The sequence below is a fragment of the Pan paniscus genome, chromosome 10 (genome assembly GCF_029289425.2).
Source record: "Pan paniscus chromosome 10, NHGRI_mPanPan1-v2.0_pri, whole genome shotgun sequence".
Lineage (NCBI taxonomy): Eukaryota > Metazoa > Chordata > Mammalia > Primates > Hominidae > Pan > Pan paniscus.
The window spans coordinates 65,368,497-65,396,315 of NC_073259.2; the positions used below are offsets into that span (position 1 = coordinate 65,368,497).

The 27,819-nt window shown below is 41.9% G+C and overlaps 1 protein-coding gene and 1 non-coding gene across 9 annotated transcripts in view; one reads left to right on the plus strand and one right to left on the minus strand.

The window, feature by feature from the left end:
• The window catches only part of DENND5B (DENN domain containing 5B), a 210,924-nt gene extending 188,636 nt beyond the window's left edge, over positions 1–22,288 (plus strand). For 7 of the 8 annotated variants that reach the window (XM_008966315.5, XM_003813735.6, XM_034936074.2 and 4 more), the window contains 7 exons: positions 1,920–2,065; positions 4,794–4,912; positions 6,201–6,388; positions 11,821–11,903; positions 12,124–12,250; positions 15,019–15,193; positions 16,720–22,288. In XM_008966315.5, coding sequence (XP_008964563.2) covers positions 1,920–2,065; positions 4,794–4,912; positions 6,201–6,388; positions 11,821–11,903; positions 12,124–12,250; positions 15,019–15,193; positions 16,720–16,903 — 1,022 coding nt within the window. In that variant the 3' untranslated portion in view covers positions 16,904–22,288. The remainder of the gene's footprint in view (positions 1–1,919; positions 2,066–4,793; positions 4,913–6,200; positions 6,389–11,820; positions 11,904–12,123; positions 12,251–15,018; positions 15,194–16,719) is intronic. The other variant, XM_034936073.3, reaches the window with a different exon arrangement.
• LOC112436752 (U6 spliceosomal RNA) lies at positions 8,060–8,171 on the minus strand. The gene has a single exon (XR_004665790.1). It is a non-coding gene; the product is annotated as a U6 spliceosomal RNA (small nuclear RNA).
• Positions 22,289–27,819: the final 5,531 nt, after the last annotated feature.

A 27,819-nucleotide genomic window follows, 5' to 3' on the forward strand; every position in this document is an offset into this window, starting at 1 on the left:
TTGGGAGGCCGAGGCTGGAGAATCACTTGAATCCAGGAGGCAGAGGTTGCAGTGAGCCAAGAATGTGCCACTACACTCCAGCCTGAGTGACAAGAGTGAAACTCAAATAAATAAAGTTAGCCAGGTGTGGTAGCGTGCACCCGTAGTCCCAATTACTGGGGAGGCTGAGATGGGAGGATTGCTTGAGCCCCAGAGATCAGGGCTGCAGTGAACACTGATTGGGCTGCTGCACTTCAGACTGGGCGACAGAGCTAGATCCTGTCTCTAGAAAACCAACAAACAAAAAACCAGAAATGTATGGCTGTGATGGACAAAAATGCTTATGTGCTTAAACCATCTGCCCCCTTTTTGTTATGAGATAGGGTCTCGCTGTGTTGCCCAGGCTGGAGTGCAGTGGTGGGATCAGAGTTCACTGCATCCTTGACCTCCCTGGCTCAAGGGATCCCCCCTCCTCATCCTCCTGAGTAGCTGGGACTACAAGTGTGTACCACCAGACCTGGCTAATTATGTTTTTTATTTTGTATAGAGACAAGGTCTCACTTTGTTGCCCAGGCTGGTCTTGAACTCCTGAGCGCAAGTGATCTGCCCACCTCAGCCTTCCAAGGTGCTAGGTAGGATTACAGACATGAGCCCCCGTGCCTGGCCCTGTCTGCATTTTTTTTTTTTTTTTTTTTTGAGACGGAGTTTCACTCCTGTTGCCCAGGCTGGAGTGCAATGGCGCAATCTCGGCTCGCTGCAACCTCTGCCTCCCGGGTTCAAGCGATTCTCCTGCCTCAGCCTCCTGAGTAGCTGGGATTACAGGTGTGTGCCACCACACCTGGCTAATTTTTGTATTTTTAGTAGAGACGGGGTTTCACCATGTTGGTCAGCCTGGTCTCAAACTCCTGACCTTGTGATCCACCCACCTCGGCCTCCCAAAGTGCTGGGATTACAGGCCACCACATCCAGCCGTTTTCTTTTTTCTTTTTTTCTGAGGCAGAGTCTCACTCTGCTGCCCAGGCTGGAATGCAGTGGTGCAATCTCAGCTCACTGCAACCTCTGCCTCCCGGGTTCAAGTGATTCTCCTGCCTGAGCTTCCCAAGTAGCTGGGATTTCAGGCGCCTGCCACCACACCCGGCTAATTTTTGTACTGTTAGTAGAGACGGGGTTTTGCCATGTTGGCAAAAAAAAAAAGAAAAAAAAAGAAGGGAGGACATGCATAACATCTAACCTCTCGTGCTTCCACATTTGAGCAAAGGACAGTGATAGGGCAGTGACATCTAGTGGTGTGTCTGTGGAAGAGCCTCCCTGGGCTCCTCTTGCGCGTGAGTCACCTTAATAGCTTTCAAAGTTGTGGTTTATAACTTCACGATATGTCCAGAGTGGAGGTGCCATTGTTTATTATTTGTGGTTTTTGCATATTGTTCTGTAAACTTGGGACGGGAAAGTTCTGAAATGCAGTGCTTTAAAGCATTGCCCAAGAAACTCAGTACTGTCCAAGAAGTCATCTACCCCTCTTTTTATGTAAAACCATATCAGTAATCATGTTCATTTCTATTCAATTTTGTTACAAAATTAATTTTTAAGAAAATTTAAGCAATGAAAACACAATATACACAGTCAATGTTCACATCTTTAGGTATTCTCGTACTAATGCTTGAGATTGTTCATACGTTTAATGTTGATATATGCATCATACATACATGATGATATACATGCTGTGAAAACCACTGCTACGAGTATTGAGACTTCTGGTTTGCAAACTAGATCTCATCTTTCTAGACTGAAAGGTTATGATCTCAACTTTTCATGTAAGTACATCTTGATAGATCATAAAAAGCAAATTATCAATGAAAACCAACAAGAGTTCTTAATATATGTTTTGTTATAAGGAGAATTTTATTCCCACTTTTTAATTAATTTCTGCATTTTTCTTTCAGTGATTCCATATAGGTCAGTGATCATCCCAATCAAAAAGCTGAGCAATGCAATAATCACATCAAACCCTTGGATCTGTGTATCAGGAGAGCTGGGAGACACAGGAGTAATGCAGATTCCCAAAAACCTCCTCGAAATGACCTTTGAGGTAGGTTCAGCTAATACCTTTCCTAGAAGAATGTATCACGTGTAGTTTTACAGATGATTCTGTCTGGCTTTTTCATTTTTCCTTGAATCAAATAAAATAGAGGAACACTCAAAGCGTGCAGGATCATTTTTGTGATTATATGTCTAAAGTTGTCTTAAGCAGCTTATACTAATTTGTTTTGTATTTTCATTGTTAAGCTCTATTTTTCACTTGTAATGATGTGCTTTGGGGCTTTCTAGGTCTTCTCCTACTATTTTCAGGGTCTAGCACAGATTCTAGCAAGCAGGAAATATTCAAATAAATGTTTTCCCCACAGTGGTTCTCCTCCCTACTGTAAAATGTTTTCTGCCCAAACCTGGTCATCCTTTGGCAAAAGGACAGGAGAGCTGATATTCATGCTTATGGATTTTTTTTTTTTTTTTTTTTTGAGACGGAGTCTTGCTCTTTCGCCCAGGCTGTGCAGTGGTGTGATCTTCACTCATTGCAACCTCCACCTCCTGGGTTCAAGCATCTGCTTACTGGTTTTAGACCACATGGTGACATTTATAGAATGATTCTATAAAAATGCCTTTTGGCCAGGCGCAGTGACTCATGCCTATAATCTCAACACTTTGGGAGACCAAGGTGAGCAGATTGCTTGAGCCCAGGAGTTTGAGACGACCAGCCTGGGCAACATGGTGAGACTCCATCTCTACAAAAAATACAAAAATTAGCTGGGCATGGTGGCATGCACCTGTAGTCCGGGTACTTGCAAGGCTGAGGTCACTTGAGCCCAGGAGACAGAGGTTGCAGTGAGCCAGGATTGTGCCACTGCACTCCAGCCTGGGTGACAGAGGGTAGACTGTCACCCTCAAAAAACAAAACAAAACAAACAACAACCTTTTAATATTGTAGTCAATTTTCAGTCTTACTTGGTGAAATAGTTCCATGGGGTTAAGCCTGTACACAGGTTGATCTTGGTGGAGGAAGAGGACAAATAATTGTTGTGTTTGAGGAAGGAAATGGTACAAACTGAATGTCCCATTCTCATGTTCCTTGGGGTCTCGAAATAGCAGTTTCCACTTAGAGTCATGATGCCCCCCCGCCCCCAGGAGCCCAGTTTGGCCTTATCCATGCAGTAGACTCAAAGCCACCTGTATATAAAATATTAAAACCCTTGGCTTTTCTTCATCTAACAATAATGAAAGTACATTAAAACCCCCATCATTGCCATTTCTAAGCTGTCTCTCTCATGTCTACCTACTTCTTTCCATCTCTGCTGCACAACTAATTCAAGATGCCATCATCCCTAAGTTAGAGCATGGTGATGCCTTCTCACTGAGATACAAAGAATAAAGTGCTTTAAGAACTCATAGCTCTGGCCGGGCCAGTGGCTCATGCCTGTAATCCCAGCACTTTGGGAGGCCGAGGCAGGCGGATCACCTGAGGTCGGGAGTTTGAGGCCAGCCTAACCAAAATGAAGAAACCCCGTCTCTACTAAAAACACAAAAATTAGCCAGGCATGGTGGCACATGCCTGTAATCCCAGCTTCTCGGGAGGCTGAGGCAGGAGAATCGCTTGAATCCGGGAGGCGGAGGTTGTGGTGAGCCGAGATTGCACCATTGCACTCCAGCCTGGGCAACGAGAGCAAAACTCCGTCTAAAAAAAAAAACAAAAAAAAACCTCGTAGCTCTAATGGGTACAAAAAAGTAGAGTGAATAAGACCTAGTATTTGCTAGCACAGCAGGGTGACTATAGTCAACAATAATTTAACTGTACATTTTAAAATAACTAAAAGTATAATTGGATTGTCACACAAATGATAAATGTTTGAGGTGACAGACACCCCATTTACCCTGATACAGTTATTAGGCATTGCATGCCTATATCAAAATATCTCAATTAATCCATAAATATACACATCTACTAGGTACCCATAAAAATTAAAAATTAAAATTAACCAAAAAAAAAGAACTTACAATTCTGATGTTCTCATCCAGCACATAGTTGGGGTCAGTGATCTTTTCATTATCAGATTTTAGAAGTCAGAATTTAATTAGTATTCATTTTTGCTATTCCTATTATCATTGCTTTATTTTGTACTTGTCCACAAAGGACCAGTGAAGATAACTTACTGATAACTATGCCTTTTAAAAAATAGCTTCAAAGACTTCTAGTATATGAGGTCTGAGGTCAGTTCTGCCTTAGTATCTTATTGGAACAGAAAAATATCAACATCTCATGTACCCTATAAATATATATACCTGCTGTGTACCCACAAAAAAATTTCTAAAAAAGAAAAGAATATCAGTGTCAGTGATTTTTAAAATCTATAATTGTTTTCTTGACCTCTTTGTAACAAAATCTAAATAGCATCTTTTTCCTGTTTTTAGAAATTATTCTCACCCTTCAAGGCACAAGTCACTGTCTGTGTTGTTTGTGGGTTCCCCAAGTAGAAGTAACTGTTCCTTCCCCAGCGTTCTTCTAGCACTTTTTACATCTCTAATCTAGCACTGTGTGCAGTGCCCCTCATTTGGTAGTTAATGTCCATATGTCTCCTATCTCATTATGTGGGAGCTCCCTGAGAGCAAGGAATATATGTGAATATATTTCTCTAGTGCATAGCTGAATACATTATGCAGGGTTTGTCTCTGCAGTTGTTAAATTAGACGGTACCAAAGTACCTGTAAAGCTGAGATGTAACAGGATGGGATTGGGTACTAAATAACCTAAGGTCCTGTCCCTACAGTGCCAGAACTTGGGGAAGCTGACCACTGTTCAGATTGGTCACGATAACTCAGGACTGTTAGCCAAATGGCTAGTGGATTGTGTCATGGTCAGAAATGAAATCACAGGACATACATACAGGTAAGTAAATGGCCTTGGGAACTCAGAATTCTTTGTTTTAAGACTCTTCAGGTAAGAAAAGGTTTAAGAATTGTAGGCCAGGCACAGTGGCTCACGCCTATAATCCCAGCACTTTGAGAGGCCGAGGCGGGTGGATCACCTGAGGTCAGGAGTTTGAGACCAGCCTGACCAACATGGTGAAACCCCATCTCTACTCAATAAAAAAAATTAGCAGGGCATGGTGGTGTACGCTTGTAATCCCAGCTACTTGGGAGGCTGAGGCAGGAGAATCGCTTGAACCCGGGAGGGGGAGATTTCAGTGAACCGAGATTGCGCCGTTGCACTCCAGCCTGGGCAACAAGGTGAAACTCCATCTCAAAAAAAAAAAAAAAAAAGAATTGTTTGAACTCTTCCGCTGCCTTCTGAATTTTAGGGTTTTTTTTTTCCAGGGGAGGGGGGCAATTTTTTTTTTGTTTATGTCATACAAAATTGCCCCCCCAAAAAACTTTTTTTTTTCTTTCTCTCTTTTTTTTTTTTTTTTGGTCTGAGACAGAGTTTCACTCTTGTTGCCCAGGCTGGAGTGCAATGGCGCAATCTCGGCTCACTGCAACCTCTGCCTCCCAGGTTCAAGCAGTTCTCGTGCTTCAGCCTCCTGAGTAGCTGGGATTACAGGTACCTGCCACTACGCCCGGCTAATTTCTGTATTTTTAGTAGAGATGGGGTTTTGCTATGTTGGCCAGGCTGGTCTCAAACTCCTAACCTCAAGTGTTCCACCCACCTTGGCCTCCCAAAGTGCTGGGATTACAGGCATGAGCCACCATGCCCAGCCTCAAAAAACTTTTTAAAACAACAGATGTTTGCTGCTATTGCTTAGTCCACAAGTGTTGGAAAGATTAATATAACTCTCAGAAAAAAAAGAAAATAAAAAAGAAGCCTAAAATAATTTCAGTGGGAGGAAAAGATCTCTTGGATTCCACTAGTCACAGCCAACACTACTCTATGGAAACATTGTCCTCTTTTCTTCTGTGCCTGAACTCCCAAATTAATTTCTAGTTTGAAAATATTCTGGCCAGATGCAGTGGCTCACACCTGTAATCCACACACTTTGAGAGACTGAGATGGGGGGATCACTTGAGGCCAGGAGTTCAAGACCAGCCTGGGCAATGTAATGAGACCTTCTCTCTATAAAAAACACAAAAATTAGCCAGGTGTGGTGGTGCACACCTGTAGTCTCAACTACTCAGGGGGCTGAGCGAGAACCCTGTCTCAAAAAAATAAAAAATAAAAAACTTGTTTTCTGTCCTACCAGATTCCCATGTGGGCGGTGGCTGGGGAAAGGCATTGATGATGGGAGCCTGGAGAGAATTCTTATTGGAGAGTTGATGACATCAGCATCAGATGAAGATCTAGTAAAGCAGTGTCGGACTCCACCCCAGCAGAAGTCACCCACCACGGCTAGGAGATTGAGCATCACTTCACTGACAGGAAAAAACAACAGTAAATTTATTTAAATTTTCCTTATGTGCTCCTATGATGTAGGCTTCATGTGACCATTTGATAGAAAACAATTGTGTTAATGAACGTAGTGAGGAGATTTTAAAAAGAAGAAAGTTGAGGAAAATTCATAAATATTCAAAAGCCGGAAGAGTTTAGATGTTAAAATCTAATTTTTAAAAAAACTTGCATGCTCTGTTTTTATTAAGCTGTGGAAATATGAGTAAATATTTTACCTGAAACTTTTATTTTTTGAGACAAGGTTTCACTCTGTCACCCAGGCTAGAATGCAGTGGCACAGTCTCAGCTCACTGCAGCCTCTGCTTCCCGGGTTCAAATGATCCTCCCACCTCAGCTTTCCAAGTAGCTGGGACTACAGGCACACAACATCACACCTGGCTAATTTTTGTATTTTTTATAGACTGCCTTTCGCCATGTTGCCCAGGCTGGTCTTGAACTTCTGAGCTCAAGCGATCTGCCTGCCTCAGCCTCCCAAAGTGCTGGCATTACAGGCGTGTGCCACCAGACCTGGCCTTGCCTGAAACTTAAAAGAGAAATAATAATAGTTATATATTACAGTACTCCCAGATAGCCATATCTATCCTTTTTTTTTTTTTTTTTTTTTTGTGAGATGGAATCTCGCTCTGTCACCCAGGCTGGAGTGCAGTGGTGCGATCTCAGCTCACTGCAACCCCCGCCTCCTGGGTTCAAACGATTCTGCTGCCTCAGCCTCCCAAGTAGCTGAGATTACAGGTGCCCGCCACCACATCTGGCTAATTTTTTATATTTTTGGTAGAGACAAGGTTTCCCCATGTTGGCCAGGCTGGTCTCAATCTCTTGACCTTGAGATCCACCCGCCTTAGCTTCTGAAAGTGCTGGGATTAGAGGCATGAGCCACCACGCCCGCCCCAGTGTCTCTTATTCTAAGAGATTAAAATTTCCTTCTACCCCTTCTGTCCCAACTTTCTTCCTATAGTAAGGATGAAACAAAATACTATAAAGGAGTGAATTTTATGAATATTATACTATGTTCACATGTCATTTTTAGTAATATAGTAAACTTCTAATTTATACTAACGTAGGCTTTAATAGACTAAATTACTAATGTAGGCTTTAATAGACTAAATAATGTCTCCCAAAAATATAAAATTCTAACCTCTAGAATCTGTAAATGTTGCCTTATTTGGAAAAAGGATTTTTGCAGATGTGATAGGGATCTTGAAATAGGAGATTGTCCTGGATCACATCTACGTGGACCCTAAATGCAATCATATGTATTCTTTCCCAACACTTTGGGAGGCCAAAGTGGGCAGATCACTTGAGATCAGGAGTTTGAGGCCAACCTGGCCAACATAGCAAAACCCCGTCTCTACTAAAAAAACAAAAATTAACCAGGCATGTGGTGCATGCCTGTAATCCCAGCTCCTCAGGAGGCTGAGGCATGAGGATTGCTTGAACCCAGGAGGTAGAGGTGAGGTTGCAGTGAGCCAAGCTCATGCCACTGTATTCCAACTTGAGTGACAGAGTGACACACTGTCTTTTTTGGGGGGGTTTTTGGTGCCAATTTTAAATAGTTTTATTTAAAACATTGCATTTTCCACTTACAATACAGTGTTTATAAAGTGCAATGTTATTTCCTTCCCCTGTGCATATGTTCCCCATTCAAGTATTGAGAAAAATATGGAATGCCTCACCAATTTGCTTGCCATCCTCGTGCAGGGGCCATGCTAATAATCTTCTCTGTATTGTTCCAATTTTTTAGTATATGTGCTGCTGAAACAAGCATGACTCTGTCTTTAAAAAAAAACAACAACAACAAGAAATGCTGGCCAGGCATTATGCTGAGGTGGGTGGATCACCTGAGGTCAGGAGTTCAAGACCAGCCTGACCAACATGGCGAAACCCCGTCTCTACTAAAAATACAAAAATTAGCTGGGCATGGTAGTGTGCACCTGTAATCCTAGCTACTTGGGAGGCTGAGACAGGAGAATTGCTTGAACCTGAGAGGTGGAGGTTGCAGTAAGCCAATATCGTGCCACTGCACTACATGCACTACAGCCTGGGCAACAGAGTGAGACTCCGTCTCAAAAAAAAAAAAAAAAAAAAAAACAAGGAATGCCAACAGCCACCAGAAGCTAAAAGAGGCAAGGAAGGGATTTTCCCCTAGAATTTCAAGGGAATACAGCCCTGCTGACACCTTGCTTTTTTTTTTTTTTTTTTTTGCCCAGTGATAACTAAATTTTGACTTCTGGACTGCAACAAAATGTATTTCTGTCACTTAAGCCACCAAGTTTTGTGAGTCTATTACAGCAGCCACAGAAAGCAGCCACAGAACATGAATATAGAGGCGGTATTTAGGGAAAAGTTACAGAAGTTTATCAGTGAAGGGGCTTTTTATCTATAGATTATAACAAGTAGAATAACAAAGGTACCTAATAGGTCCTTAGTTTATTAACAAAGCAGTTTCCCTAGATTCTTCTATTAGTCTCTATCCATTTGCTAGCACATGATTGTGTATTAACTATGAGTGCAGTTTTTTTGTTTTTTGTTTTGTTTTGTTTATTTTGTTTTGACTGAGTTTTCGCTCTTGTTGGCCATGCTGGAGTGCAGTGGTGCGGTCTCATCTCACTGCAACCTCCGCTTCCCAGGTTCAAGCGTTTCTCCTGCCTCAGCCTCCCAAATAGCTGGGATTACGGGCATGCACTGCCACGCGAGGCTAATTTTGTATTTTGGGTAGAGACGGGGTTTCACCATGTTGGCCAGGCTGGTCTTGAACTCCTGACCTCAGGTGATCCTCCCACCTCGGCCTCCCAGAGTGCTGGGATTGCAGGCGTGAGCCACTGTGCCCAACCAGTTTAAAGCACTTATAGCAACAAATATTGGTGAGGATGTGGAGTAACAGAAAGCTCATGCATTGCTAGTAGGAATACAAAATAACATCTTGGCATTTATAAAGATACATGCACACTTACTGTACGCTTGGCCCAGCAGTCTTACTCCTAGATATGTACACAAAAGAAATGAATACATATATCTACACAGACTTGTACTCAGATGTTTTTAGAGATTTATTCATAATAGCCAAAAATGGAAACAACCCCAATATACATCAACTGGTGAAAGGATAAACAGATAGTGATATATATCTGTCTATATATCAGATCTCTATAAAAGCAATATAATAATAGAAAGTAGATCAGTGGTTGCCAGGAGTTAGGAGCTAAGGAAGGTAACTGAAAAGAGCACAGGATAGGCCGGGCACGGTGGCTCACGCCTGTAATACAGCACTTTGGGAGGCCGAGACGGGCGGATCACAAGGTCAGCAGATCGAGACCATCCTGGCTAACATGGTGAAACCCCGTCTCTACTAAAAATACAAAAAATTAGCCGGGCGTGGTGGCAGGTGTCAATAGTCCCAGCTACTCGGGAGGCTGAGGCAGGAGAATGGCGTGAACCCAGGAGGCAGAACTTGCAGTGACCCGAGATCGCTCCACTGCACTCCAGCCTGGGCGACAGAGCGAGACTCTGTCTCAAAAAAAAAAAAAAAAAAAAAAAAAAGAGCACAGGGTAACTTTTGGGGATGATGGAAATGTTCTGTATCATGATTGTGGTGGTGGTTACATGACTATCCATTTGTCAAAGCTCATCAAAATTGGTGACTTTTATTACATGGTGAATTTTAATTATGCTGATTTAAAATTTAAAAGTAGGTTTCAGCTCAATCCATCCTAATTATTATAACATCTGAGTCAGTCCAATTTCATGGGGGTATTATCTGAGAGGCTTTTATCCCCCATTTTTTTTAATCGTACTTTCTTTTCTCATTCTATAAGCAGAAAAGTCTAAATGACCCAAGGCTCAGAATTGGATAACAGGGTATTTTCTCACAGTATGTTATATGTACAATGGTATTCAGAGAACTGAAAATTTTTAAAAACAGTTTTATAATAATACTGATCAAGGCTCTTTTGGAATGGGTGACAGTTTTCAAAATAGACTTCATGTCTAAAAGAAAAAATAGAGAAAGGTAAAGGTAAAAAAAACAAAAAACTACTGGGTAAAGAAACCACTAGGAACAAGAGGCCATGGTATCAGTACTTCAATTATAAGAGGTTTTCATTTTAACAATTTTTATGCATTAGTGTAGAAAAAACCTACTTGAATTTTACTGAAAGAAACGTTAGCCGGGCATGGTGGCTTACGCCTGTAATCCCAGCACTTTGGGAGGCTGAGGTGGGCGGATCACCTGAGGTCAGGAGTTCGAGACTGGCGTGACCAATATGGTAAAACCCTATTTCTACTAAAAATACAAAAAAATTAGCCATGCATGGTGGCCGGCACCTGTAGTCCCAGCTACACGGGAGGCTGAGGCAGGAGAATTGCTTGAACCTGGGAGGCGGAGGGTGCAGTGAGCTCACATTGCACCACTGCACTCCAGCCTAGGAGACAGAGCAAGACTCCATCTCAAAAAAAAAAAAAGAAATGTTCATGCAAGAAATCCTTGAGCAGTATGAATTCAGAGATTCTTAAACATGAAGATGTATGGGTTTTCCTTTATAGTGTGTTAAGTAAATTAGAACTACAAGAAAATCTGAACCATATACCTTTTCTGTTGTTACCTACTTCTGAAATGTTTACCACCTTTTTTAAAAAACAAACCATTCCTTGGGTTTGGTGGACAAAAGTGATTTAGGTCGCATTCAAGCAGCCCACCAACCTGTCCCTCAGGAAAGTGGCCTAGAAGAGCAAGTACTGGCTGGCAGAAGGAAGCAGTGCTGGGACAGATTGACTAGCCAGGAAGGGAGGGAGTTCTGGGCTTCAGGCCCAGATGCCACAGGGTACCTGGCATCTTCCCCTTATTTTAAACACAACAGCAAATCTTCAAACTCCAGGTTAACTATCCAGAGCGCCTCAAGCCTTAATCTATGCCCACTGACAGGCTCGTAGGTAGATAGCATAAGGGAACATTTCACTAACAGGCTCGTAGGTGGGTAGCATAAGGGAACATTTGAGGAGTGATGTTGGGACTTCTCAACCTTGCTTCTCATATTTGGGGGCTTGCTAGCATTTTGTGACAGGCGCCATGCTAGTTATTTACTCCTATAACTTACCAGTTTTCCCAGTGAGGCGTGTATTTTTCCTATTTTCAGTTGAGGAAACTGAAAGCTCAGAGGAAGTTAGACACTAGGCTAGGGTTATAGATTGCAGATGGTAATGCTGGGATTTGAATCTAGGGATCGCTTGGATTATTTTCCATTTTGCCAGGATGCTTCCCACTTGGCCAAACTGGCCAGAGGCAAGTTCTATGGAGCCCCTGGCAAAGCCAGCCTGCTCTGATGACGTATTTCCTGCCTAGGTGGACACAGTTGATGTCCCATAGTACTTTGGTTTATTTCTCTCTCGTGAGAATGCAGCCACTGTTTATTATTTTACAGAACCCAATGCTGGGCAGATACAAGAAGGAATTGGAGAAGCTGTGAACAATATTGTGAAACATTTTCATAAACCTGAAAAAGAGGTATTTATGGGCTATAAAACTTAGTATAGTGGGACTTTTAAAGATGCTTTTATATGTGATACACGAGGCAATATGGGGTGCTTGAATTTTCATTTGTAAGCTTTCTGGTAGCTGTAAAAACATGCTTCATATAGCTACCTTCAGCACTTGCTTCTCTAGTGTTTTTCTTAGACATAGATGCAGGAGATTTTTCTTTGGCACTGTGTGTTATGCCCCACAGAGAGGAAGCCTCACCGTGTTGCTGTGTGGAGAAAATGGCCTGGTTGCAGCCCTTGAGCAAGTTTTCCACCATGGGTTCAAATCTGCCCGCATCTTTCACAAGAATGTCTTCATCTGGGACTTCATAGGTAAATAAAGTAGATGTGTATTACATTAAGGTCACTGAAGCCTTTCTTAGGAACTCAAAGACCCAGGAATCTGAGTGAATAAGGGTTAGTGATAAGGGTATATATATATTTTTTTCTTTTTTTTTTTTGAGACGGAATCTTACTCTGTTGCCCAAGCTGGAGTGCAGTGGCGCGGTCTTGGCTCACTGTAACCTCCGCCTCCCGGGTTCAAATGATTCTCCTGCCTCAGCCTCCCAAGCAGCTGGGACTACAGGTGTGCACCACCATGCCCAACTAATTTTTGTATTTTTAATAGAGAAGGGGTTTCACCATATTGGCCAGGCTGGTGTTGAACTCCTGACCTTGTGATCCACCCGCCTCAGCCTCCCAAAGTGCTGGGATTACAGGAGTGAGCCATCGTGCCCGGCAAGGATATATATATTTTAAAATAAATATTAAATTAGCTGGGTGTGGTAGCACATACCTGTGGTCCCAGCTACCTGGGAGGCTGAGACAGGAGAATCGCTTGAGCCCAGGAGCCTAGGAGGTGAAGGCTGCAGTCAGCCATGATCAAGCTACTGCACTCCAGCCTGGGTGACAGAGTGAGACCGTGTCTCAAAAAGTGTATATAATAATGATAAATAAATATCAAGTATTGTCTTTGTTTTTCATTTACTCAACAAATTGTAATATGTACAATATTCCAAATAGTATTTGAGTTGCTCAAGATATACATTAGTAAACAAAACAGAAATCCTATAGTTGACAAACTTATACTCAGGTCGGTGTGGGAAACAAACAATACACAAAAACATAACAAATATGTAATTCATATGGTATGTCAGAAATGTGACCATTGATCTGGAAGGAAATAGAGCAGTATAAAAGGAAATAAAGTGGGGAGTGGTCTTTCAAATGGGGTGGTTTTAGATTCTGCTGAATGTCAAGGTACATTGGAGCACAGACTTCATGTAGGTGAGGAAGTGAGCCATGTAGATATCTGGGAGGAGGGACTCCAGGTTGACAGCACTGCCAGTGCTAAGCCCCAAGGCGGAAGTGTTTCCATGGAACTCCAAGACCAGTGTGACTGGAGCACAGCAAGAGAGAGAAAGTAGGAGATTGGGGGAGGGGGTGTTTAGTGCCAGTGCCAGGTTGTGTAGGGCCTTCTAGGTCATTGGAATGACTTCAGCCTTTATCCTGAATGAAACTGGAAGCTGTTGGAAGGTTTTGAGCTAAGTAGTGACATGATAGAACGTTTTTGTTTGTTTGTTTGAGACAGAGACTCACTCTACTGCCCAGGCTGGAGTGCAGTGGCCCCATCTCAGCTCACTGCAACCTCTGCCTCCTTGGTTCAAGCGGTTCTCCTGCCTCAGCCACTGATTAGCTGGGATTACACCTGCCACCACACCCCTAATTTTTGTACTTTTAGTAGAGATGGGGTTTTGCCATGTTGGCCACGCTGGTCCCAAATTCCGTCCTCAAGTGATCCACTTGCCTTGGCCTCCCAAGGTGCTGGGATTACAGGTGTGAGCCACTGTGCCTGGCCAATTTTTGTAAAAGGATTCCTCTAGCTCTGTGTTGTCCAGTATAGTAACCATTAGCCACATATAGCCATTTAAATTTTAAATCTATTTAATTTTTTGTTGTTGTTTTACATGGAGTCTCGCTCTGTTGCCCAGGCTGGAGTACAATGGTGTGATCTTGGGTCACCGCAGCCTCTGCCTCCTGGGTTCAAGCAATTCTCCTGCCTCAGCCCGAGTAGCTGGGATTACAGGTGCCTGCCACCATGCCCAGCTAACTTTTGTATTTTTAGTAGAGACGGGGTTTCACCATGCTGGCTAGGCTGGTCTCGAACTCCCAAACTCAGGTGATCTGCCCGCCTTGGCCTCCCAAAGTGCTGGGATTACAGGCGTGAGCCACCATGCCTGGCCAAATCTATTTAATTTAAATCAAATGTAAATGTAAATTTCATTTTCTTAATAACACTGGCCACATTTCAAGTGCTCAGTAGCCACTTGTGGCTACCAAATTGGACCTTGTAGATAGAGAACATTTTCATCGTCACAGAAAGCTCTTTTGGAGTGTTTCTGTTCTAGCTTGCTAAGCTTTGTGATCTTTCTTTTGGTATGCAGCTCTTCTAGAATTCCTAGTTTCTTTAAATGGGCAATTAATCATTTTGTGTTTTCTAAATAAGGCCTAGATGAAGTAGTTTATTTCATCTAACTTAGAATAGACAAAAAAAGGAAAGTTGTCAGAGATAGGCCCCCAGGAGTGATTTTTTTTTTTCTTCTGGAATGCCTAGAATCTTATTGCTTCTGCTTCTCATGTATATATACGTATATCTCTCTTTGTCAGGTACTTATTCAGGTACATTTCAAGGATCTTGTTGCAAAGTGTTAGCAAGTCATTCTGTAACTAGAACATGGGGTATTATTTCAATGGCTACCGTGTCATTGCTGGTTACTCCTAGAAGGTTCCAGTCTTAACAGAAGATGCTATTTTTGTTTTCTTTTTTGCCAGTTTCTGTTTCCTGAAGGTATTTTAAAGGGAGTAAACTTTTCCAGTCTTCTGGAATGCAGTCTAAATTAGAAAATAAATTCCTGGGAGCATATTTATTGTTCTACCATGAAACATCGACCCCTAAAATCAATGATAAAGTAATGACATTGGCTTCAGGACTGACTGTATGCAAAGCATCATTACTGTTTCCATAATAAATTAAGTGATGAATCTTTCTGTATATGAAGTGTTGACACATATTGTGACATAATTCTGACTTTTTTCCTCAGAGAAAGTGGTTGCTTATTTTGAAACAACTGACCAGATTCTAGATAATGAAGATGATGTCCTTATTCAGAAATCATCCTGCAAAACCTTCTGCCACTATGTAAATGCTATTAATACTGCACCCAGGAACATTGGGAAGGATGGCAAATTCCAGATTTTAGTTTGCCTTGGAACAAGGTACAAAACCAGTTTTTTATTTTCCCTATCTTTGTCACATGTTGAACTAGAGTCCAGAAAAGGTTATACCAGATCATACCCCTTCCAGAGCTCTCCTTTGGGTTTCTTTCCTTTTCCTTTTTCTTTTGAGACAGAGTCTCACTCCATCGCCTAGGCTGGAGTACCGTGGCATGATCTTGGCTCACTGCAACCTCTGCCTCCTCCCTTGGGTTTCTTTAATTCACCACCACCACTACATGAGGTAGCAACCGATTTTTTCATTTTAAAGATGAGAAAGTAGAAAATAGATGAGGCACACGTAAGTTAGCAGACTTTCCCAAGATCACACAGAAAAATGAGACAGAGCCAAGTTCACACCCTGTCCCACTTCAGAGCCCAAGCTCTCCACCATGACTGTATACTGGCTCGACAGATAGATAGGTAATAAGGAGGTTGTTAGATAATTAGACACATACACCGTACATATTTACTAAGTAAACCTTATATAGTGTATATATACCACTATATTTACATTTAATAACATTATGGGATTCTTGCTATATAAATATCATCTTCTCTTTAAGACTATTTCCTACCCCTTTATTTTTTGAAAGTGGCACATAGGAGCGATACAATCCATTACTTTTAAAACAGATCTCAGAATTGTAAGAAATGAAACATACAGACCTTTAGATTTCTTTTTTTAAGTTACCCATGTAGTATTTGTTTTTTCCTGAACCTTAAGAGCCCCAACTTGAGACTGAAGATGGCCTGATTGGGGATGCTCAATAAGGATGTCTTAGGAACTTAGCAATGGGTTACTAATGTCAGGTTTGATCAGGAAACATTGAAGATGTGAGGTTTTATCTTCCTGAAACAGCTGGTTTACAGAACTAAGTTCTGTATTTCTTCTTCATAAAAGGAGCCCAGTTTTAGCTGTGCTTTTAAAGTTTCTTTTGAGCATGATCTTTATCTCCTTTTATCTCTATACTCTTCTGATTTATTAGACCATTGCAAACTCTCATCTGGTTTATAAAATCTACTTAATGTTTTTCTGCTTTGATTTTGTTCCTCACCCTGTTATGTTATATAAGTTAAAAAAAAAAAAAAGCAAGTCCCTACAGTTTAGTGTAGTCTTTCTTCCAAAACGTCAGTATACTGTGGCATGCCTTGCCACAGAGTAACACTCCTATTAAAAAAAAAAGACATAGAAAATGACATTTTGCCTCTTTCTAAAGGTGGTAAAATCAGAATAGAGAATGTCTTTAATGTGCATAGACTTTCTAATGTACTTTAAACTCTTAAAGTACATTAAATTGGGTTTAAAATAATGGGTTTTCCCTTTAGCTTTACACTGTCTCATCACTGTCTTTTTACCAGAAAATATTCAACTTCTTGGCTTTGATTTCCTCTCTCCTGACCTCTTAGCTTGGATAGATTTTGTACCATCAAGTCCCACACCTTCCCATTCATACAGGCTCCACTGTGTGCCTTGTTCTGCAGCGAGGCCAGCAGTGCTCAGGAATTGTTTCTGTTTGGGTCTGTAGGGATCGCCTGCTCCCACAGTGGATTCCATTGTTAGCTGAGTGTCCTGCCATCACTCGAATGTATGAAGAGAGCGCTCTCCTGCGAGACCGCATGACTGTCAACTCCCTTATCCGAATTCTGCAGACCATTCAGGACTTCACCATAGTCCTAGAAGGATCACTCATCAAAGGAGTGGATGTGTAACTCAACTGGCTAGAAACTCTCAGTCCAAACCTTGCTCCTTCCCCAACTAGGGGACCGATTTGGACTTGTCTGACAGTAGTGAGTCACTGCAGGGGCAGCCCAACATATGCCCCATTTGGAACAATCCTCACTCTACAGACAAGGCAAAATGTTGTATTGTAGTTCATTTGAACCTGGAATTTAGTATAAAATAGAGTATTTTCATGTGTTAGATGTGTGTAAATATGCTATCTTCTTTAAGAAATTATATTACTCTAATAAGATGCTTTTCTTAGATTGAATATTCCTGTGACTTAAAATAAGTAGCTTAAAAATGTTGGGGGTTGGGGGGAAGAGTGGTGCTAGCCAGGAAGAAGCCAGTAAACATGTAAATATAGTGCAACCCAGTCGGGCTTTTTTTTTTCTCCAGGTATCACAAAGAAACCCAGAATGCATTGTTATGTAGTAGCCATCCATCTTGGAGTCTGATCCTTTGTATTGTGGATGCACACAGCTTTACCTACTGTACTGGTAGTCTTCACTTGTATCTTTTAAGTTACAAACTGTTTTATATATTTGAATCGCTAGTCACTTTTCCAGTCTTTTGGAAAAAAATTTCAGTCTGCACAAGATGATATAATTGGAGTATTTTAAACACTAGACCCCAGGAGCTTGGCTGAACTGGAAAGAGAACATACAAAGCTCTGAGAAATGTGTTCAATTGTGGGATTATAACTTCTTTACACTTCGGAAAGATTAGCCTAGACTAACTTCATTCTTGGCATTTTTATTCTTGTTATTTGAGGTACTTTGGGAAGATGTGAATTTCAGTGTTAGATTCATAGTGATAAGAACTGCAAACAGCAATTTGATTCTGTACTTTTAATTTGGCCATCTAAACTCTGCAGTGGCCTACCTCTTAAGGATAACCATGAGCCCTGTCTTTGTTAGGGTCTAATCACCCACCTCTCCAGGGCCCATCCCCCCTCGGGAAATGGAAGGAATGTCTAAGGAGGAGGAGGGCTGTGTGTGGCTTGGAATGTTTTTGTGAAAGCATTTGTTGACCATGATAATGCAAATAACAGAAGGAGAGAGAGAATGAACCCTTTCTGGGTGTTTCAGGGCAAGCTTTACGTTCCTTTGTAGGAAGGGGAGTAATAATGTAAAACAACTGACCCAGAGAAGCTAAAAGCCACTGGCAGCACAGGCTGACAAAATGGAAGCAAAGCAAGAGGTGGCAACAATTTTGAAAGACCAAAAGTTGTGAGTAACTTTCCAGTTTGATAGTTTATAAAGAAGTTAAGTAAATGTAGTATTGGCTAGTTACTGTAAGTCCTCATCTTCTGGTAGGTCCTGTAACTCTAATTAGGCATTTGTACATTTTTAGCAGCAAAATTGCCTCAGCAGAGCTCCGAGTTTTATTCCCAGTTGTGGCTGGAAAGCAAAGCCATGGCATCAGTATCCTTGTGCAATCGGAGGTTGCTGGGCTTTCACCACCTGTGTTGTTAACCTTATTTCTTGGAGGAAGAAACAAATGAAACAAGTGCCTAACTCCCTTTATCAAACACTGTATTCAGCCAAGGACAGCCTCTTTTAACATGTGACTTCATACTTGAGGAAAAGGAGAGTTGACAGCTGTATTTAAAAACCCATGGAGCCAGGCGCGGTGGCTCACGCCTGTGATCCCAGCACTTTGGGAGGCCGAGGCGGGTGGATCACAAGATCAGGAGATTGAGACCATCCTGGCTAACACCGTGAAACCCCGTCTCTACTAAAAATACAAAAAATTAGCCGGGCGTGGTGGCGGGTGCCTGTACAGGAGGCTGAGGCAGGAGAATGACGTGAACCCGCGAGGCGGAGCTTGCAGTAAGCTGAGATCGCGCCACTGCCCTCCAGCCTGGGCAACAGAGCAAGACTCCATCTCAAAAAATAAATAAATAAAAATAAAAACCCATGGAAATGGTTTAAGAAGATGGTTCTGGGTAGACCAGAAATTTGTTTGCCTGAAGCTAAAGTGTGTCTACAACGGTACAGCTCTTCCAGGGACATGGGAAGTTTATCGTGGGAGATATCCAGAACCTGTTTTACACTGGGCTCCTACTGTGTTTGGTGATCAGAAACTATAGAGGGGTCCAACCCAGGATTTCATGCTTGTATCTTCATAAGGCCATGCTCCTGACAGGTCTAGGCAACCTGGGGGATGACTTAGGTTAGTGTGCTAGGATTGACACACCTCATCCAGCCTTCTTACTTTGTAGATGGGAACACTTAAGGAATAGAGAGATTAAATCTTACACTTACCCCACAGCTGGTTACTGACAACACAAGCTCTAGAATTCATGTTTGTTTGTTTGTTTTATTTCACCAGGCTGCATGAGACTGACCTTCCGGCATTCTTACTAATAGTCTATTATACTATTGGATCTTTATTCATCCACCTATACAAGTAGGAAATAAGGATGAATATTCATTTAGAAGAATTAATATTCATATTAACACATTGCTCTCAGATTATTGGGAATTAACATCTTGTAAAAACTGGGAGCAGGCCAGGTGCAGTGGCTAACTCCTGTAATCCTGACACTTTGGGAGTCTGAGGCGGGTGGTTCATCTGAGGTCAGTCAGGAGTTCAAGACCAGACTGGCCAACATGGTGAAACCCCGTCTCTACTAAAAAAAAAAAAATAGACAAAAATTACCGGGGGCTGGTGGCAGGGCCTGTAATTCCAGCTACTCAGGAGGCTGAAGCAGGAGAATCGTTTAAACACAGGAGGTGGAGGTTGCAGTGAGCTGAGATTGTGCCACTGCACTCCAACCTGGGTGACAAGAGTGAGACTCCGTCTCAAAAAAAAAAAAGAAAAAAACTGCAGGCAAAGTTGGATTTGCAGCCTATGAATAAAACCATTACTTTAAAAAGTAATACCCCCAAAAAAGTTACACCTGAAGTTTCATCTTCATGCCTTTGTGTAATATTACTATAATGGTGAAATGATGATTTAAAAAAAAAAAACACATCAGAACTGACACATCCTCTTAGATGATGGGTCCTTTAGTCACCTTGTGAGCCCATGTACTTATTCCGTTGATACAGCCTGTGCTATAAACATGTGGGGCCCTCCTTGTGTGAGCTGCTTGAATGGCCAGTACCCCCATTCTTTCGAATATTCCCAATGGCAGTCAATCTTGGCCTTTAAGAATAAATTTAAATAGTTGGAAATAGTCCTTAGGATCCAAGTTTGATCAATGAAAAGGATGCTTAAGCTGAGTTTGGGGTCACATAAGAAGTGCAGTTATAAAGAAATAAGACATGTTGGGCATGGCAGTACACACCTGTAGTCCCAGCTGCTTGGGAAGCCAAGGCAGGAGGATCACTTCAACCCAGGAGTTTGAGTCCAGCCTGGGTAACATAGGGAAACCCTATCTCAAAAAAACAAAACAAAGGACTTAGTTTTTATGTGGCTCATAAGTGTCTCTAAGTTATACCAAAAGTTTGAGCACAACAGTAGTAGCAGAATGCGTAGAATAAATGCTTGACTTTTAAGCTGACTTTTGGAAGGACCATACCCACATAGAGGCATCTTTTCTGCTGTGGTAATTTTTTAAATTAATACATTGCTTTAGGATTACATCTCAAAGTAAATAAAAAATCAATATTTAATTTGTTTTTTTCCTGCAAATAAATTAAATGCTGGGACCATAATGATTATTTTTGCATAGTAATAGCTGGTGAAGAAGTTGTTTTAAAATTAAATTGCCAAAAGTATTACCTCTTGAAAAATTTATTTTCCCAATGTTTTTCATATGTCCTGAAACCCCTAATCTTGACCTTTATGACACAGTGGCATTACACTGATGTTGGAAGCATGTGTGAGATCTGTGCCCTGGTCGGGAGTCATATGCCTTAAAAATGACTGCGAGTCAGTGTGTGAAGTAGTATAAAGTGGAGTCCTACGTGGGAAAAAGCAGGCTACTGAGGACAAAAACCTCCCAACCCTCCCCACCTTGTTTTCCACTGGGAATGAGAATTTGATATGAGAAACTTAAACCTTGCAGAAGTGTGGATTTCCCTCTGAAATTTAAATGTTTCACACATTTTTGTACCTTTTGTAACCTTGTGGTATTTACTTTCACATGGCTTTTTAAAAAATTATTTTAATGAACTTCTGTCACAGTATATGAATGATATGGGGGAAATACTGAACTGCTCATATTTCCTTTTTTGGCAATAAAGCACTGTTATATGTAAATGTAAGTGAAAAAGAGGTTCAAGACTATACAACAGCTTATGTGTAGTATATGTTGACATCCCTAAGGTATTTTGAAACATGAGGTGACAGACAAGGACCTCAAATTTCCAGGGAAATATTTATTTCACAACATTAGGAGTGTAGCTCTTCATAATGAAAATATCTTCTTTCTGCTAAAAATTACAATTTTTCATTTAGGGAACTGTGAATATTTTCTGTGAGGTTTACAGAAACTAGTGTATCCTTTTCACTATGTTGAAAAGACAATCTGAACTTTAGCTATTTATATTTCAGTATTAACACACCTTCACTGATTGAGAGTCTTGAGCCCTTCTCTACTTTTATAAAGTGAATCCTATTTCCAAGTCATCCATGTCTTTTGAAGTCTGTTTCTTATATAAGTATTTATTACTTTACTGTTTAGCATAAATAGGAGACAGAAAAGGATAATAAACTACTAGGTCCTTTATTCCTATTAAAATAAATTTATAAATCCCTTGAATCAACTGAATTCTAAGCTTTTTGAAGAGGTTGCTGATGTAGTGTGATCAAAAGAATCTAAGGAGAACCTCATCTCCAAAATCTGATTGGAGCTGTTCACCCTCTCAAGAACAAGATAAAGATTGACTTCGGAGATATATCACATCAAGCTAGAGGAAAAAAAAAAACCTCAAATAAAATTTTTCCTCATTCGAAGGGATCCAGGGTATCCTTGGGTTATGTAGGAGGGAATCATATTTGTTCTAATTTACCTGAATGTACTTGTGTGTGAATCCAATCTTGATTCTAAACACCAAATCTTGTCAACAATAGAGAAGTATAGTAAGGAGTTCCTGTTGTCAATCAAATGAGGGTGTGAAACATTTAGAATGCTCTGTGTTACACTTGAACCATGTATAAATGTAACCTGTGTATCTTTTTTTTAAATTAGCTTTTCTGAATTTAAATTATATTGTTTTTCTTTGTATTGTTAACAAAATGCATCAGAACTGGATTTTTTTTCTCATCTGAACATAGTATAAAATTTGAAAGAGTATTGTGATATTAAGCACTTTAACATACATATCAGACAAACTGACGTGGGTTTTTCAGGTTTGGGAGTACATTTAAATATGACTTTTCATGCTTTGTTCTTTACAAATAAAACTGTGGGATTGATACTTTGTTTTGCTTCATTGTTGTAGAATCTTGATAGTGTTTCATAGGATAAGAGACTTCAGAAAGCAGAGAGATCAAACCAAAACCATTATGTAGAAAAAAAGAGCTTCTGAGTAAGGGGTGAAAATTTGAACCCTACCTCACACCATACAGAAAAATCAATTCTTGGTGGCTTAACAACCTAAATGTGAAAGATGAAACATAATTTTTAGGAGAAAATACAAAATGTACTTATTAACTTGGGAAAGGGAAGTTTTCTTAAGTAAGACATTTAAATTATAAAGGATAAGTGATAAATTTGACTATGTTCACAGGTGTTTTGCTATAAAAAAATTGACTATATAAAAATTAAGAATTTCTGGTCATCAAAATATATCATTAAAAAGGAGAAGGCCTGTAATCCCAGCATTTTGGGAGGCCAAGGCGAGTGCATCACCTGAGGTCAGGAGTTCAAGACCAGCCTGGCCAACATGGCAAAACCCTGTCTCTCCTAAAAATACAAAAATTAGCTGGGTGTGGTGACAGGTGCCTGTAATCCCAGCTACTCGGGAGGCTGAGGCAGGAGAATCGCTTGAACCCGGGAGGCGGAGGTTGCAGTAGCTGAGATCATGCCACTGCACTACAGCGTGGGGGACAGGAGTGAGACTTCATCTCAAAAAAACAAAAACCATGAAATTCTTTTTTTTTTTTTTTTTTTTTTGAGACAGAGTCTCACTCTGTCACCAGGCTGGAGTGCAGTGGTGCAATCTTGGCTCACTGCAACTTCCACCTCCCAGGTTCAAGCGATTCTCCTGTCTCAGCCTCCCGAGTAGCTGGGACTACAGGTGCGTGCCACCATGCCTGGCTAATTTTTTGTATTTTTAGTAGAGATGGGGTTTCACCATATTAGCCAGGATGGTCTCGATCTCCTGACCTCATGATCTGCCCAACTCGGCCTCCCAAAGTGCTGGGATTACAGGCGTGAGCCACTGTGCCCGGCCCTAAAATACACGTTAAATTATTGCTCTCATAGTTTATATTCCAGTGGAGGAGTTACATAATAAACATATGTAATAAATATAGTAATTAGATAGTAATAATAGTGGTGGGATGCGGTGGCTCACGCCTGTAATCCCAGCACTTTGGGAGGCCATGGAGGGTGGATCACAAGGTCAGGAGTTCGAGACCAGCCTGGCCAACATGGTGAAAACGTCTTTACTAAAAATACAAAAATTAGCCAGGCATGGTGGCATGTACCTGTAATCCCAGCTACTCGGGAGGTTGAGGCAGAAGAATTGCTTGAACCTGGGAGGCGGAGGTTGCAGTGAGCCAAGATTGTGCCACTGCACTCCAGCCTGGGTGACAGAGCAAGACTGTCTCAAAAAAAAATAATAATAGCAAAGGGCCGGGTGTGGTGACTCATGCCTGTAATCCCAACAGTTTGGGAGGCTGAGGCAGGCAGAGCTCTTGAGGCCAGGAGTTCAAGACCAGCCTGACCAACATGGTGAAACCTCATCTCTACTAAAAATACAAATATTAGCCAGGTTTAGTGGTGGGCGCCTGTAATTCCAGCTACTGGGGAGACTGAGGCAGAAGAATCGCTTGAACATGGGAGGCAGAGGCTACAGTGAGCCGAGATCATGCAACTGCACTCCAGCCTGGACAATAGAGTGAGAATCTGCTCAAAAAAATAAAAATAAAAAATAACAGCAGAGAAGAGGGATTGAAAGTATAGTTGGGGCTGCTGACTACAATTAATGGGTTGCTAGGGAAAGCCTTACTGAAAAATGGAGTTGCCTTTAACTGAGATTGGAAAAGCTGTAAAAGAAAACAAGTTTGGCTGGGCGCAGTGGCTCATGCCTGTAATCCCAGCACTTTGGGAGGCCAAGGCAGGCGGATCACCTGAAGTCAGGAGTTCAGGACCAGCCTGGCCAACATGGTGAAACCCCGTCTCTACTAAAAATACAAAAAACTAGCTGGGCGTGGTGGTACGCACCTGTAATCCCAGCTACTCGAGAGGCTGAGGCTGGAGAATCACTTGAACCCGGGAGGTGGAGGTTGCAGTAAGCCAAGATCGCGCCATTGCACTTCAGACTGGGGGACAAGAGCGAGACTTCATCTCAAAAAAAAAAAAGGAAAAAAAGAAAAGAAAAGTTTGTGGGAGGAGCATCAAGAGCTACTTTTGGGGATAACAAATTTGCGATGCTTTTGAGACACCTTTTAGACATCCAGATAGAGATGCTGGGTAAGCATCTGCACATATGGATTGGGAGTTCAGGAGAGAATAATAGTGTATTCATCACGGTCCAATCAGGAGACAGAAACCACACAGCAATTTGAACTGGGGTAGTTGAATGTAAAGAATAATAGTGTATTCATCACGGTCCAATCAGGAGACAGAAACCACACAGCAATTTGAACTGGGGTAGTTGAATGTAAAGAATAATGTAGGCTGGGCGTGGTGGGTCACGCCTGTAATCCCAGCACTTTGGGAGGCCAAGGTGGGTAGATCACGAGGTCAGGAGTTTGATACCAGCCTGAACAACATGGTGAAACCCTATCTCTACTAAAAATACAAAAAGTAGCCAGGCGTGGTGGCGCGTGCCTGTAACCCCGGCTACTCTGGAGGCTGAGGGAGGAGAATTGCTTGAAGCCGGGAGGCGGAGGTTGCAGTGAGCCGAGATCGCACCACTGCACTCCAGCCTGGGCAACAGAGAGAGACTCTGTCTCAAAAAAAAAAAAAAAAAAAAAGTATAATGTATTAGGGTTCTCCAGAGAAACAGAACTAATAGGATATGTTATAGATAGAGAAACATTTTAAGGAATTGGCTCACACAATTGTGGAGGCCTGGGGAGTCTAAATCTTTATTGTGGGCCATCAGGTTGGAGACTCAGGGAAGAGACAGTTCAAGCCAAAAGGCAGTCTGCTGGCAGAATTTCTTCTTGCTCAGGAGGAAGTCAGTCTTTTTTTGTATTAACGCCTTAAACTGGATGAGGCCCACCCATATTACGGATAGTAATTTGCTTTACTCGAAGTCCACCAATTAAAATGTTAATCTCGCCAGGCACTGTAATCCCAGCACTTTGGGAGGCCGAGGTGGGTGGATCACAGGGTCAGGAGTTCGAGACCAGCCTCACCAACATGGTGAAACCTCGCCTCTACTAAAAATACAAAAATTAGATGGGCATGATGGCACACGCCTGTAATCCCAGCTACTCAGGAGGCTGAGGCAGGAGAATCGCTTGAACGCAGGAGGCAAAGGTTGCAGTGAGCCGAGATCATGCCACAGCACTCCAGCCTGGGTGACAGAGCAAGGCTCCATCACAAAAAAAAAACAAAAAACAAAACCATTAATCTCATCCAAAAACACCTTCATAGTAGTATCCAGAATAATGTTTGACCAAGTTTCTGGGCACCCTGGCCCAGTTAAGTTGAACTAAGATTACCTATCACAAACAATAACAAGAAATTGGAATAATGGAGGATCTGATGCCAGGTGATGAAAACAAAACTCTTAATATAAGAAAAACATTTATAGGGAACAGCCATTAACTATAGGGCTGAGTTGGCTGGGCGCCGTGGCTCACGTCTGTAATCCCAGCACTTTGGGAGGCTGAGGCGGGCGGATCACGAGGTCAGGAGATCGAGATCATCATGGCTAACATGGTGAAACCCCATCTCTACTAAAAATTAAAAAACTTAGCCAGGCATAGTGGCGCATGCCTGTAGTCCCAGCTACTCTGGAGGCTGAGGCAGGGGAATCGCTTGAACCCGGGAGGCAGAGGTTGCTGTGAGCAGAGATCACACCACTACACTCCAGCCTGGGCAACAGAGTGAGACTCCGTCCCCCCGCAAAACAAAAACAAAAACAAAACAAAACAAAAAAAAACGATAGGCCTGAGTCAAGGCAAATCTAAATGAGCCCCTTCTGCCTGAGGTTGAACCAGACCCTGACAGAGGGTACAACCTTCTCTCTGGGTGGCAAAGAAGTTTACTGAGGCTGGGCACAGCGGCTCACACCTGTAATCTCAACACTGTGGGAGGCTGAGGCAGTCGGATTGCTCGAGCCTAGGAGTTCGAGACTAACCTGGGCAACATAGCAAAACCCCGTCTCTACTAAAAATACAAAATATTAGCCTGGCGTGGTGGCACGTGCCTGTGTTCCCAGCTACCTGCAGGGCTGAGGTGAGAGGATTGCTTGAGCCCCAGAGGTGAAGGTTGCAGTGAGCCAAGATCGTGCCACTGCACTCCAGTCTGGGCAATAGAGTGAGACCCAGTCTCAAAAAAATAAAAATGAGTTTACTGAGACATTTAAAAGAAGTGGACTTGTTTGGAATCTGCCCCCAGGTGCCAAGGACACATCCATGAGGAGGTGACATACTCCAGAACTTGCTGGGACACCACAGAGGAAATTCAATGTCTTGGTCTGGATTTGGGGAGCTATAGCTGGACTTTAGATATAAATTTGGGAGTTTCCAGCATGTATAAATGGAACTTAATGTCATGAAACCAATATTAAATCATGTGTTCATGAGAACACAAAGGGATTGAGTTATTAAATCTAAAACATTGAGTTTAATTTTGTGATATGGATGTGGCATGATTTGTTTGACATTTAGATTACTCTCATTTTTTTCACTATTCTGAACAATGTTACGATGAAAAACGTTACAGGCACGGTGACTCAACCCGTAATCCCAGCACTTTGGGAAGATGAGGCAGGAGGATCACTGGAGCCCAGGAGTTCAAGACCAGCCTGGGGAACATACTAAGACCCTGTCTCTCTACTAAATAAATAAATTAAATAAATAAATAAATAAATAGAAAAGGAAGACATCTAAATAGCTCCCAATGTTTCTCTATTCCAAAAAAACTATAATGAACAAACATCCTTATTTTGTAAGAAATTACCTCATTTATTTATTTATTTATTTATTTAAAGATGGAGTTTCGCTCTTGTTGCCCAGGCTGGAGTGCAATGGCATGATCTCGGCTCATCGCAACCTCTGCCTCCCAGGTTCAAGCGATTCTCCTGCCTCAGCCTCCCTAGTAGCTGGGATTATGGCATGTGCCACCACGCCCGGCTAATTTTGTATTTTTAGTAGAGACGGGGTTTCTCCATGTTGGTCAGGCTGGTCTCAAACTCCCGACCTCAGGTGATCCGCCCACCTCGGCCTCCCAAAGTGCTGGGATTACAGGCCTGAGCCACCGCGCCCGGCCTAGAAATTACCTCTTTTAAAGGTCAAAGGCAAATGTTAACAACTCCATAGGATTCAACCTAATATTTTTGATAATTCTTTTGATTCTTTATCCTGACATGTACTGTACTTCGATTCAAATATATACGATTTTAGAACATGTTGAAAAAAGGAAAAAAAAAGAGCAATTAATGTGGGTTGCAAAGCCTAAAAATAAGTCACTCAAATGAGGGCTGGCGCGTGGGCCAGATGCTCCCTGTTCTCTAGAATAATATAATCTTGAGGTCTATCATTTGCTTAACCCATAGCCTGTGTTCTTTTTTTTTTTTTTTGAGACGGAGTCTCGCCCTGTCGC